This window comes from Callorhinchus milii, unplaced genomic scaffold (assembly GCF_018977255.1).
Source record: "Callorhinchus milii isolate IMCB2004 unplaced genomic scaffold, IMCB_Cmil_1.0 Scaffold3, whole genome shotgun sequence".
Lineage (NCBI taxonomy): Eukaryota > Metazoa > Chordata > Chondrichthyes > Chimaeriformes > Callorhinchidae > Callorhinchus > Callorhinchus milii.
Window position 1 is genome coordinate 60,089,840 of NW_024704744.1, and position 14,469 is coordinate 60,104,308.

A 14,469-nucleotide genomic window follows, 5' to 3' on the forward strand; every position below is an offset into this window, starting at 1 on the left:
AAGAAATGAGAAAGGAAGTGAAAGCTGGCTAATTTGGGCCAGCATTGTCCTTCAAGCAACGAGAAGTCATTTGATTCAGATTATAGAGCTGAATTTAGATGAGGAAGGAACATAAGACACAGAAAGGTCTACTGGAATTACAAGGCAGATGAGATATAAATTAATAACTCAATTGACAAGGGATGATGATCTGGAAATAGTTATAATAGATAATTCTTGGACTTAGTATAGCCTTTCACACTGTTGAAACGCCTCAAAGCACTTCATAGGATTTACCAAAAAGTGTATTGACTGTGTATTTGTAGGCAAATACAGCAGCCAATGTTCACATAACGAAGTCCCACAACCAACCATAAATAAATTATTTTCTTATCTGGAGGATTGTGTCCAGGACACCAGAGAAACTCCCTTCTCTTTTCAACAAGTATGATGGGATCTTTAACATCCACCTTAACCACAGATGGGACTTCAGTTTAACAGCTCATTCAATGGATGGCTCTCCTTACAAGGTAATGTTCCCCCCCAGCACTATGTGGGAGTGTCAGCGTCCACTGTGGGGCTTGAACCCACAATCTTGCATTTAATGGAGAATGTTAGGGAGGAAAACATTGTGGCACACTAGACACTGATATATTCAACCTTTATGCCCAAATGGAAATGAATCTCCAACATTCCTGCTGTCACATGAACCTTCCAACAGTAGTCACAAGCTCTTCACCAACAACAAATTACACTTGGAAAGACGTCCCAGGGTGCTGGAAAACTGGGTTCCTATTTACTGCTATGTAAACAGGCATGTGGAGTAAGGAAACTTGCCTAAGGTTTCGCCCTGCCGGGAATCGAACCGATGTCCTCGCGCTTGCAAGCTTATAGAGCAGTCAACCTGGCTCATCAGCAGGATTTGGTGGGGACCAGACCTGGGAGCAGGGATTCCTCAAGAGTTGTGTCCTGTTTATACAAGTCAAAGCCACAACTGGGGGACAAGCAGCGGGAAGCTTCTCAGACAGTTTTGCAAATGCACTGTTTTTGCTGATCAAACTCCAGCAATACTGCAAAACACACTGTGTGGTTCCCAAGGGTTTGCTCCTGCAAACCCGCACGCAAATGCTTCAGGATTAGGTAAGCAGGTGCGTCTCTCCAGGAGAGGGTGCACAGCAGACAAACTGAAACAATACAGTTGGTCTAATCATTTGGTTTGGACACTCTTAAGCATGGTGATAGATTTCCACATGCGTCAAATACCTGGTTGACCCCCAAAACACTCCAGCTCACTTTGGCTCTTGCAGGAGCAGGGCCAACATGTAAAACCTTGACTTGCAGTACTACCTTCTTCTGGGCTTTGTGTCCAGCTAACTATGAGCATCAAGTTTCAGTGCTCAAATAAAACCTTATCGGGTATCTTCTCAAGAATTTTACTTGTCTGTGGGAATCGTAGACAAGACTTATCCTGCTTTTCGAACAGCTTGGAGGCAGGAAGCCATATCCTGTAATAATAATACTCGCATTTGATAGAGCGCCTTATCACATCGTCGAGACATCTCAAAGTTCTTCACAGGATATACTGTAAAATGGAACTTGTCTGTAAGAATTTTGTCCGTATATTTTGTGGATGTAACATACCCTGTACCCCCAATGACGCACAGGGAATAAGACTGAAGGTCTCCACTGCAGTACAATTGATGTGAGGGTATGGAATACTCTTCTCCTGTATACGCACTCATTATGTAGCTAAAGCTTCCTCTGCCCGGTACCGGTATGCCCCAAGGCTCTGGAACTCCCTTCCTCACTCCCTTTGCCTCGGCCCCTCTCTTCCTATTTTCAGGTCTCTGCTGAGGACCTGTCTTTTCGACCGCGCCTTTGGTCAGCTTCTTCCCTCTCCCCCTGGTTCGACCCCGGGATCCATTACTGTGAAGCGCTCTGATGCCGCGCTATAAAAATCCAAGTTATTGTTGTTGTTACTTGGGTGCCTTTTTAAGCGTTCCATGATGCTGCCCACAAAGAGCACTATATGAATGCAGGTTATTGTTGTTGTTTCCTGCAGGAAGACCCCATTTCCTATTACTTTCTAACCTGGTCCTCCAACATGCAACAGCCCCCGCCAAAGTGATAGGTAACGACAATAACTTACATTCGTATAGCGTCCTTCACGTGGGGTAGGGTCTTGGAGCGCTTAAAAGGTAAAGCACACAACAGCAACTGAACAGGCTAGAGAAGCCACAATTCAATCCAGCAGCACATTACCAGCCAAAAGCGGGTCAAATCCATTGGGATCACATTAATGTCCTTCTAAAATGGAGCGGATTACAGTGATTACATTTTAATGAAATACTGTACTCTCATTGTCGGCAAGACATTTTGTGGAGTGTCATAATTCACTTAGTCACCAATACAGTTTTTTTAAATACATGCACAGAATACACAGTATGTGTAACCCAAAGAATATCCAAGCTGATCCGAAGCTATAAGCTACACGTCACTTTCCCTTTGAAGCAGGCTCCACCACTGTTTAACGCTCCAAGACGCTTCCCCACGTGAAAGATGCTATATAAACCAAGTTGTTGTCGTTTGAAGGATGCAGTAGCACAAAAATCTTTCAAAATACAAAGCAAACTGAGAAACATTTTATACATAAAAATGGATCGTTTTCAGAATCCTTTTCTTTCCCGATCCACCCACCCCCCGAGTAGATTATAGATACAAAAGGTCATGGAAATGATTAAAAAAAATCAAAACATAATGCAATAAACACCATCCAGATGTTCAGGGGCTCTTTGCTGACAAGCAATAAGAGCAAAATGTGATAAATCTGAGTTAACTCTGAATTTTGAAACTAGAAGTGCTGAGACCATTAAAAAAGACAAATAAGTAAAATCTTGCTGATTGCGGTTTAAACAGACAGCGTCTTATAGATCTTTGGCATAGCTTTGGTGGCTTGAACCCACAAACTCCGATCTCACCCTACTGCTGTCAACCTACTCGGCCAATAGGTTATAAGTAGGTCTTCTGATTTTCGGTTTTAATCGAATCCCCCCCCCCACTGCCCTTCAATACAAAAAAAATATATAAATCAGTGTTTATCCAATAAACATCGCAAAACCCCATAAATGGTTACCTCTCCTGACACTCGCTGTGCAAGCACCAGGCACCTCTCTCCCCTCTGTATGCACAGGCATGTCTGAATCCTTCATTGAAAGTAAGTGAAAAACCCCAAGTTAAAAAAAAATGCTAGCAATAAATCCCCCAAAACAGAAGCACCAGTAATATGAGGAAGTCACCCCACTACCTCTCTACAGCAATATCCATTTACCTGCTCACCACCAGCAGAAAATGTCACCAGCAGCAACCACTGACCCAGTTCATGGCCTGTTGCTCCAATCTGCGCACCACCTTAGGTTTACAAGAGTGCCAGTGATACCATAGATGTTGTCAGAAGCTAAATCCCTGTGCAATAGTCGATAATTCTGTCAATTCATTTTATTCTACTTTCCAAATAGAGCATCACGTGGAGAAAAACTTAATTACAAATACTAATGTTCGATGTGCATTCAGCCCTCAACTGAGACAGGTAGTACAGCAGTGCCCTAGTGTAGGAGTTTCAGGTTTTCCTCATTTTATCTGCAAATAGTTGTTGCCTCCGTGGACAGAGGTTGCCATATTGGTTGCAGAAACTAAAGAAAAAGGTGCAAGGCAACCACATTGTTCTGGTTACCCTATTCTTGCAGACTTTTGTCATGTGTAAATAATATGGATGTATAACTATATAATATTAAGGAAAATGGGGAGACCTGCTCCTTTAAATGGGTTTTGTAAGATTCCAAGTTGCAAAAGCTGCAAGCAACCTGCATGAGTTGCAGCTATGTATAGGTCCAGGACTGCTTGATTGACATTCAGGTAACAAGCACGGACAAGCAGCCTGCAGAGTAAAATAACACGTGGGTACCAGCGCGGGACAGAACCCTCACGTTCCCATTACACTGTGGGCGGAGACACACGCCTATATAAAGCAATGCTCGGCGCTCCTCGTGGTCACTAACTGGTCATCATCTGGTACTTCCTGACATGTACAGGACTACTGTACAGTCAGAGTGGGTTTTATGTTCCTTTACTAATGTGGTATTGTGCTGCCGGTTGTTATGGTTTTGTGCGATCGTTATGTTTGATCCCATTGTTCTATATCTTCCATTGTTGTGTTCCTTATATGCAACGTAGCCGAGGGTCGCTTTAATAATGAACTGTTGTTTCCACTGACTATCCTCGAGTCGCTGTAGTAATCTAGACAAGAAAAGGAGTAAGCACTTTGGAGGGTAGTTGTCAACATTGGAGGTCTACGAGTGTGAACAGACTCCGATTAGACAGTCCAATTACCAGGCATTGGGGTTAACTGGGAATAAGTCTCTGTGTGTGACTCCGACTTGGTTCAGTCACCTTTGAAATAGGGACTCATACTGACAGGGTTAGGAGAGAAGCAGGAGCCACTTTAGCGTTAATAAAATTTGCATGAACATCAAGGGGTGAGAACCGTCGCTAACATGGCACGAAGCAGATACGTGCTCTCACTTGAGGGAACATTCTCATCTGTCTCCCTACCTTCAAAAGCCTCCTCAAAACCTTCTTCTTTGGTCAACATTCTTAAGGCTATTTTTCCTCAGTGTGCAACGGTACACCTGGAGACATTCGCTACATGGGAGGCACCAAATCAATGCAAGAGATTACTGAATTAGTCAATGCGGAAGCCGGATCTTGTTCATTACACAACCATGAGCATCAGTCATTGTCATCCAAGTAAGAAGGTTCAGAGAGTAATTGAGCTTGCTTCCCAATATCTACCAGCCTTGTATAATGCACTTCATATTCATGTTTATTTTCAACAAACTGTATTTATATAACTCCCTTTAAGTAGGATGATATCTCAGAACATAGCAAAGTGGTGGAATTGGACAGCGAGCTAAGAAAAAGAACAACAACTTGGATTTATATAGCGGGTAGCATCTTGAAGCACTTGACGAAGGGTGGAGAAAGTCGAAGAGGTAGGTCATAATGTGGGATTTGAAGATAAATAAGGGAGGGAGGCAGGGTGATAGAGACGGGACCTTCCAGAGTTGGAGGCATAGTCGCTGAAGGCTCGACGTGGGGAGAGCAGATTAGCTGAGTGTAGTAATTTATTCATTCATTCTTATCGATGCACTGCGTTCTTTATGTAATGCTAGTGAAAAAGGAATGAACTCGTGACCAAGTGCCTCAAGCCTGAAAACAATGGGAAAAGAAAATTCAACCATTTTCTCATGGAAAAAGGCAAGGTTAACAAAATACTGTACCCCAAAATTCACAACAGAAATTCACACGGATCTACCACTGGCAACATCTTTTTGCACTACAGTGTTTATTATTGATGAAAGGAATTATATGGCACAAAATATACTACCACCACCCTCTCTCCGCTATTAGCTCAGTTGCCATATATCTCCTACTGTAGTTAACCTTTGCTGAGTTCACCAGAAGGTCAGCGATCAGAAAAAGGCTCTCAGTGTTTCATTCATTTCACAGACTTGTCTTTCCTTTTGTGCTTGTGGCACTGCAAAGGCTGCACCAAAGATATACTTTACAACGTACAGTACTTCAATATTCTGATTCGCTGGCCTGCAGGCACTAATTCCCAACAGGGTCACATATTCTAGGAATGTAATTTAAATGTGAAATCCGTAATGATTTACGGTATTCGTAAATGTCACCAATAGCGCTACAACTTTTTTTTGAAGGGGGGGAAAAAGAAGAGGAGGGTCCTTGAGCAGAACTATAACCTTCTGTATAATCAGCTTTCAGTCTCTTGTTCCAGCATAAAGACTGCAGGTACCAGAATCACAGCAACTGCAAGAAGCACACCAAATATTACCTGCGGATACAGCTTGGAAAAATATTGGTGAATTTTAACCGAGATCAGAGTTCAGGGTGGCAATTTCAGAGATTCATGGTTAAATTTACAACAGTGTGAACACTTTTTTCCCACCTGTTCTGTTTGCACAAAACAAAAAAGAGTGTAGTAGCTATATTGTAAAATAAAGGCCAAGGTACAGTCCTATCCAATGAATGTTAACAATAAACCCTGAAAGGAGGCCTGTAGCTCAGAGGTTAGAGCACTCGCCTCCCAAGCGAGAGACCTGAGTTCTATTCCCAGCAGGGTGAAATGTTGGGCAAGTTTCCTTACTCCACACAGGGACATTACTGGAGCGGCAGGCTGGACTATGAGCCGAAGTGCTAAGCAAGACCTCATTGTTGCAGGCGCAATGTTTCTGGTGGGTAGATAACTGAGGTCCTGTCTACCTGCTCTACAGATGGACATTGAAAGATCCTATTATTATTTCAAAAGAGAAGGCAGTCTATCCTGACATCCTGGCCAACAAGCCTCCAGATGAAGTAATTCACATCGTGGCTGTTTACAGGACCATGCAATACGCAAAACTGCTCTGGTGTTTGCCTACAAATATAGCCAGTCTCTGCATTTAAAATTGATTGATCCCAACCTCAGCAGAGACATTGGGGGATGTCCTGCATCATGAGCAAAGCTGAATTCACCCTCAAGACATTTTCAACATTGTTGAGAGGAGGGGACGGGGGTTGGCAAAACACCTGAGCAGCCTATCACCTGAGCTGGAGAACTGAATTTGCATAAAGTGCGGGGAGGTGGGAGAAGCAAAGGATTAAGAAAATGTGGGGGGGTGAAATGGGGAGAAAAATTTGCAACCTTATGAATGTCACAAAACATACGATATGTTGCAATGATTGCTATCTTTAGTTTTTCTGCTTGCAATCAAAGAGCTGACATGAACACTCTCATCAGGTCCCTTCAGAGCATGCCAAACACATGGGCTGCACAACTCCCAATTTAATCTAAAATAAAAACAAAAGTCACAGGACACACACAGCAGGTTAGGCAGCATCTATGGAGAGAGGAAAGTGAGTTCAGGTCAATGAGCTTTCATCAGAACTATTTAATAGAGTCTCCAATAACTACCACTCCATTGAATATCTGAAGTATCTTTCAGGACACCAAAATAAATAACCTAGTGGCGCTAACAGTTAAAAAAATTCACATCACCTCCTGGTAGCCTAGTTGCAGCACATTAATGGGATCAGAGTCCCCGTTGACCATGGAATCCTACTTCATGACAGCATCAGACATCTCTGCAAGCAGACGCAAAGGATTCAAGTAATGTTGTGTGTGTGTGGGTGTGGGGGGGGGGAAAAGAGGAGAAAACCAGATACTAGGAACCTGCATCGCATCATCATCTGAAACAGCACTGACTGCTCTCATGGATGTCAGATTGTCCAGTGCTCACAGTTTGGGACAGCTCACTGGAGTACAAAAGGCACCAAAAAGTAGGGAAAGCCTGATATACTGTGTCCTTGTTTGGATTTTCTGAAATATTTCCTGATTGCCTAATTCTTTCTGTAAACCACATCAGTGTGCACAGCCTTGATGGATCTGGACAACATCAAAACTCAAGCCATCATCAGGCTTCAAACCTTAATTTGTTACGGTGGCAAAACATGAACCAAATGTACAAGGGTTTATAGAGTTGGTTCTTGGTCGGTGTATGTGGAGGGGGGAGGGGGCTGGGGGAGTGGGGGGGAGATAGTGTGCTGTATTCTGAGATTTTAGAGTGAACAGTATCGGTTTTACAAGAATACAAAAGGATGCCTTGGCTTTCAGCTCCAAATTAACATTAATTTATGACCTATATGCAGCAACCTTTGTGCACTTACAAACCATAGAATTACAGCACAGGTACTGGGGAATAAGGTGATGCACTGCGTTTGTGCTCTTAAGACCTTGTGTCATTGCTGTGTGCTCATGGTCGTACTCACAACAGTTTGAAATGTTTATCATTTTAGTATTATCTCAAACCAACCTTCTCTTTTCCCCCTCCCCCAGTTGACTTTATGCAATGCACAACTTGCTACTACTATACGCCTCCACTTATCTCTCCAGTTAGCTGCAGAAATTTAAAACTAACTTTCCAGGGAGTAACATTTGTTGGGGGGTTTGGGGTGGAAGGCAGAAAGAGATTAGCTTACTCCCTGAAATCCAAATAACATTTATCTCCTGTGAAACAATTCCCAGGGAAACCCAATCGAGAGGAGAAGGTGGTAAAGAAGGCATTTGCTTTCACCAGCCTGACCAATGAACCGTCAGCCTGGAGTCATACATTTTCTGAAGAACCACTTGCAAAGATTCCATCAGCTCTGCACCACATCAGAACAGATGAGTAGACATCCAGCAATCTGTTCATTACGATCCAACGCTCGCTCGCACACTCCACAGGAAAACAATTCTGCACATTTCAGTAATATCTTGCTGGCAGAAGTAATTGGAGGCCATTGCATCCTCGGAGGACTTCACACATCAATGTCATCTCCTGCTGTTACAAGATCAACACACACATTAGGCAACTCAGATACAATTTTACAGACACAGGACAGTCTGACACATGTGGAAACCCATCACCGTGCTTAAGAATATCCAAACTGAGAGTATGCATGGAACTCGGATTGGTTTGGATACTCTTACGTTGGAATGGCCCACGGGATGCGTAAAATAGTCCCGCGAATCGCATGGAGACTGCGGGCCACAAGATGGCCATCCCTGCTCTTAAACAGTCAGAGTTGCATTGTTCCTCGCACCAACCTGCTTTGTGCATCTTTGCTTTTTAAAAGCTACTACAGTATACATCTGAATCAGTTTTATTGTAGTGACAACAATGGAGACATAGGGAAATCTGATTGTCAGTAAGCTAACTGTATGTAAGGTTCAAGTGAATGTACAAGGACAAACAGTTGTTTGGTTTGCAGCAATGCTCTGCACCCCCAGATTTGACTGCAACTTTGAAATCAATCTCTGGTATCCGTTATTTACAATCACTGTTTTGCACGGGGAGTCTTAGTGCCAACAGCTGTCAGTGCAGATGCTAACCTTCATCCTTCCCCATCCTTCACATATCAGGACATTCACATAGGACGACGGTAACATCTTTGCCAAAGGCTTAAGGAAATTACAATTAATTGCGATTGACAGCCTAAAGTTGAAAATATTGAAAAGATCTCAGCTATTTTTAATCTGGTTTGGGAATTTAGGAAATGCACAGGGCAAGCAAATCATATTCAATAAAGGAAAAAAAAGTTCTCTATTGGAGCCTGAATCCCCACTGAAACTTAGAATTAGACATTTACAGCACCGAAGGGCTGAATCTGTTCACAGAAACATGCTGTAAAGTAGATCCCAAGAAATCACAAAAGAGGTTCAATGATTAAATCCTTTCAGCCCACTTGACCTTACCTTTCCAGAATATCCAATCCAATACAAATTTATATAGCGCATTTCCCACTAGGAGGACATCCCAAAGTGGTTAACAGTACTGGCTGAGCAGCCAAGGATGGGGTAGAAGCCTGATGGGGAGGGAGTGGAAAGACGACCAACAACAACAAGATTACATTTGTATAGCGCCTTTCACGTCGAGAGGACGTCCCAAGGTGCTGAAAATTTGATGACAAAACGGCCATCAAAGAGGTATGTCTCGAGACAGATCTTGCGCAAAGCGAGGGAGGGAGCGAGCTGGAGGGACTCCGGGTTGGAGTTCCAGAGAACGGGATCAGAAGGGTCTAAAGCTGGAGGGACATGAGCTGTTCACCTTCCCATCCCCTTCTTCTGTGACCATTCCCACATCATCTTGGTCCCAGACACACCTTTTCTTTCCCCGATCTGACTGTTTTGTTGCAAGTTCTTTCTCACCCTCCTTTTGTTCTGCAGTATTAACACCTCTATTCTCCTGCGTTGTGGCAATTCCCCACCCCCTCTGTTTTGCATCATTAACACCGCTTTAAGCCAACATCCTCTGTCCTCTACCCCATTTTCTCCTTTGTCTTCCTTGCCCCTCTCTATTAGCCCTTAAAAGCCTCTCCCTCACAACATGCCCCAGTTTTGACGAAGGGTCGTAGATCCAAAACGTTGTCTCACTTTCCTTTCTCCATAGATGCGGCCTGACCTGCTAGGTGTTCCCAGGCACTTCTGTTTTTGTTTTTTGGTTATTGGGATGTCTGGGCTGAGGCATTGTGGGGAGAGAGGTAATGAAAGATAAGAGTTTGTTACAGAAAAATAGCGGAAACTTGTACCATGCCTTTACTCCTCAGTTTATAACAACAATCCTTGCATTTGATATAGCGTCTTATCACCGTGTTGAAACACCTGAAAGCGCTTTGCAGTTTTCTGTAAAATGTAGTGACTGCGTATTTATAGGCGAATCCGACAATCAATCTGTACACAGCAATGAACAACAAAAACCCATGAAGTGAATGACCATTTTGTTTTAATCTGGGAGATTGGTAGCTAGCACATTGAAGATGCTATCAAATGAAATAGTAATTGCTGGGAGACTTCACTAGTTAACAAGGCCACTTTAATTTTAGAATGCTCAGAATAAGGAGACTGCATAAATAGCATTGAAAGGCAAGCGTAAAGAGGCCAGAAATAAATCACTGATTAAAGCAGATTCTGAGGGGTTACTGTAAGTACCATCTAAAATGTCAGGTTTAACAAGCTGATTAAATTACTGCACAAGGTCCCCTTGAAATTTTTTTTAATGCTGTACATCTTTTTTTCATTTACAATAATGTGGTGGTTTTGGCAATAGAAAGCTTGCACATCCTAAATGAAGAAAAGATGTAGAATAATTAGAAAATATTTCAAGAGAGGCCCATAAAGCCATTATTTCAGGAACAGGTTACAATCAGCATTGCAGTCGGTATTTGCAGAAGCTGTCAGAATCCGCTCTCATAATATTAATAAAATCACTGCTTTAGTCCTGGCCCCATAAACACAAAGTTTAACTACTGGATTTGGCCTTGGGGCAAGAGTTAAAAAGATTGATCTTCAATAAAGTAATTTTTGGACCATATGGTATCACAATCAACATTGGGAGCAAGTCCTAAGACTGCTTTTGGAGATGTCTTCAATACATTAATAGAGAAAAACTCAACATGCAGTTTAGGATGAGGTGCAGAGGTTTTACAGTACTGAAGGTTCTAAGCTTGGAGAACATCCAAGCCATGGAACCATCCATGGAAATTCCACACCTCTCTGATTTTTGCCCTCCCTAACCCAGGCTAATTGCAATACCATCCCATTATATACCAGCTCACAGCACAGACTGAGAGTCAAACCTGGAAGCTTGGCTCAATTCCTGAGAGGAAATAATTTAACACAAAAATTAAAGTGGAAATATGATGAAGAAATTCTTTTCATTTCACCACATTTGAGTGAAATCCTTTTTGTTCAGCAGTGGCTCAAAAGACATGTTTCTTAATGCTCCAGGTTATTATCCAGTTAATACAGTACTGTTCATCCGTGGCACTTACTTTGTCAAATCAACAAGACCTGTCAAAGTACTAAGTCTGCTAGCTACTCCCCCAATTGTCACTTGCCAAACAGTTAGATTGCACAAGGGAAAGGGAATATAGCGACCAGTTTAGAGGAGAGAAACATGTGCACACACTCCATGTCTGCATAGCCTCAAGAAATAAAGCACCACACATTAAAATCCCATTGAAGCTTTCTGTCAGTCTGTTATGGTCAAAAGGACAAAGTGAAAAGCTTATTGCTCAAAATATAAACACTTGAAAACATTCAAAGAGTAACCATAAATGAAACTTAACTTCCCAGCATTGTCATGTGTCACTGGGAACATGACTAATATCCTATCATAGAAGCACTGAGTTATTGATGCCTGTAGTACTGTAACATGATGATTATAAAGCAATATAATAATGGTATTAACTACCTAACATGTACATATTGTCCTATGCGACTCAAATCCAGGACCTTTAATTTATTCACCACTGTGTACAAACAACAGGAGTACCATAGCTTAAACCTTTGTGGTATCTATAGCATTTTAATACACAAATTTCATATGTGTATTTAAACAAGGAAAATTATGTGACCTGCATGCAATTAGGACAATACATCACATTTTCATTTCACCCCAAAGCTTCTCGTTGCCCTCTCTAGTTTTTTTTTAACAGTTTCAATAGTCCCAATAATCATTGTACGTTTGGATCAGTACGTCATCATCCTGTGCGACACATTATTGGGAATAAGGGAAATGCAATTTATTATTATATTTTATGAATGAAATTTTCACATGCTTGGAATACATTTTCATATCCTTAAATTTAAACCAAAATCTGTATCAATATTTCTGCAATTAATCTTTCACTTCTTTTGGTTAGCCAGGTGTCCATCACACGTGGAAAGCCATCACCATTCTTAAGAGTATCCAAAACAGCTATCAACACATGGATGTTTCATGGATCTACACATGAATGTGTGCTCTCTCCCAGAGGAACGCATCCTGCCTACCCAATCCCAGAGAGTATTAGGCACAGATTGGCCAAAGCCAAAGATTGGGGAGCCCAGAGTGTGCATTTGGGTTACTGCTGGAATTTAGCCAGGTAAACTCCCACATAGCTTGCCATTGAGAGCAGTGTCTGGCAAGCTTCTGACTACTTGTCCAACAAGGTTATCCTACCAGTAGGCCTTGGTATGCAGGATTACCGGGGGCTGAGTGGGAAGAATCCCTCGCCCCAATGACTGGTCTACCCTTCCAAATCAATGAGCCAGGCTGGCTGTGCTCTCAGCAGCAGTGCCCTGCAGTAGTGTGCAACTACTTGCCTCAGGAACTGGACAAATGTACTGAGATTGTCTCAGAGGTTTGCCTCAATGTGGACATTCCACTGCCAAACATGTCACATTGGATCCAGTTAGCTCCCAGGATACCCCCATTTACTCCCCCCACCTACTCAGGTGGATATTTCTGCATTAAGACAAGTAGTAATTTAAATAAACATTCATCTTTAATACCCAATTTTGTTATAAAAGCAATCTCAACACAGTATTCTTATTCTACACACAAGGTCAATAACCTAGAATTCCCTTATTAAGTACTGATGTTTCTATTTACAAGATTGTAATGGGGATCCACTATTTGGAACCCAGAAAAATCTAATAAAATAATCCTTACATTTGATATTTTGCCAAAAATACTGAGATCCCCTCCAAAGTGCTTCACAAGGAATTGGTATTCAGTGTAGTGATTGTATGAATTTCTCGGCAAACGCAACAGCCAATTTGTGCAGACTAATAAATAGCCAATATCTTGAGAATTGTTGGCCAGGGCACTGCGAGAAACTTGCTTTTTTGAATAGTGCCATGGGATCTTTAACATCCACCTGAACAGAACGACGGAGCCTTGGTTATAATGTCTCATCATGTGTCCTACTGAGATAAAAGCTTCAAGAAGTCTTAAATAATTTGTTTTAATTGGGTATGGGGGGTTGGGTTAAGCACTAAAGTCACCAAATTATCTCCATCAATTCACAATTTAAAAACATTCTAAAGGCACCATCTTGCAATCAAATCAGTTTAATGGAAAAGCAAACTTCCAATCTTCTCAACAAATGTTATTTTTCCTTTGAGTGAACTGGCAATTTGTATTTCTCTGAGTAGTTGGAGATATACTGATGACTTTCTCATTGTAGTCATATGAGGAGTTGCAGAGGTCAAGTGTCCCATCATCCGAAGAGAGGAATGGGTGGAAGAGGGAGACCCTGCCCAACCACTGGCTTTACCTCAGAAATAATAATAGGCAAGGAACAGAGCCACTAGGATAACTATTCACAAGTGGTGGAACAGGAATGGAGTTCCAGGGAGATCTCAATTCATTCAAATGATTCTCTAACTGAGGACTGGAGGGAGGGAGAGGAAGAGGCTGCAGGACTTCACTATTAACCCAGTGAGATATCATGATCTGCAGTTTGTGCAACAGACTTCCTCGAAATTGATGATGTCGGCTGAGTCATTGGACAGCTAGTTTATACATTTAATAAGAATATTTAATTTATGATTGAAGCACCTATAATATTGAAATACCTTAAAAGGGCTTTACAATAACTATCGTCAAGTTTAGTGCTTTTTTTGTACAGCAAGATTCCATCAAACAGCCAAGGGGTGAATGAATAATTAATATAACGACTGCTGGCCAGAATTCCAGAAAAAACGTTCTTCTCCTTTTGAACCATCTCATGGGATCCACCTGTTAAAGAGGCCATCAGGAGGTGATAGGGATGGCATCTCTGACAAAGCAGCATTCCACCAACACGAACTGAAGTGAATTGTTACCATTGCGCTGCTTCACCAACCATTCCTTGGGTTTCCTATTCTTGCGATAGAGAAATTCATGACATCCACATGAAACAATGCTCGCCTTTCAAAGATTGTCACATTTGATGTATGTGGCGAGTGCTATATTGGATAATACAGCACGGAAACCGGCCATTCAGCCCAACTTGTCCAAGCCAGTGTTTGTACTCCATGCGAGCCCCCACCCCTCCTATTCCCCTCATCCATACTATTCTATTCCC

At 42.1% G+C, this 14,469-nt stretch overlaps 1 protein-coding gene across 2 annotated transcripts in view; it reads right to left on the reverse strand.

The window, feature by feature from the left end:
• The window catches only part of smyd3 (SET and MYND domain containing 3), a 400,254-nt gene that overhangs the window by 330,153 nt on the left and 55,632 nt on the right, over positions 1–14,469 (reverse strand). The window contains exon 1 of one of the 2 annotated variants that reach the window (XM_007898399.2): positions 8,205–8,287. The exons of the other annotated variant lie outside the window; for it this stretch is intronic. Coding sequence (XP_007896590.2) covers positions 8,205–8,236 — 32 coding nt within the window. The 5' untranslated portion in view covers positions 8,237–8,287. Of the gene's footprint in view, positions 1–8,204; positions 8,288–14,469 lie in introns of those variants that run through there. 2 annotated transcript variants of the gene reach the window in all.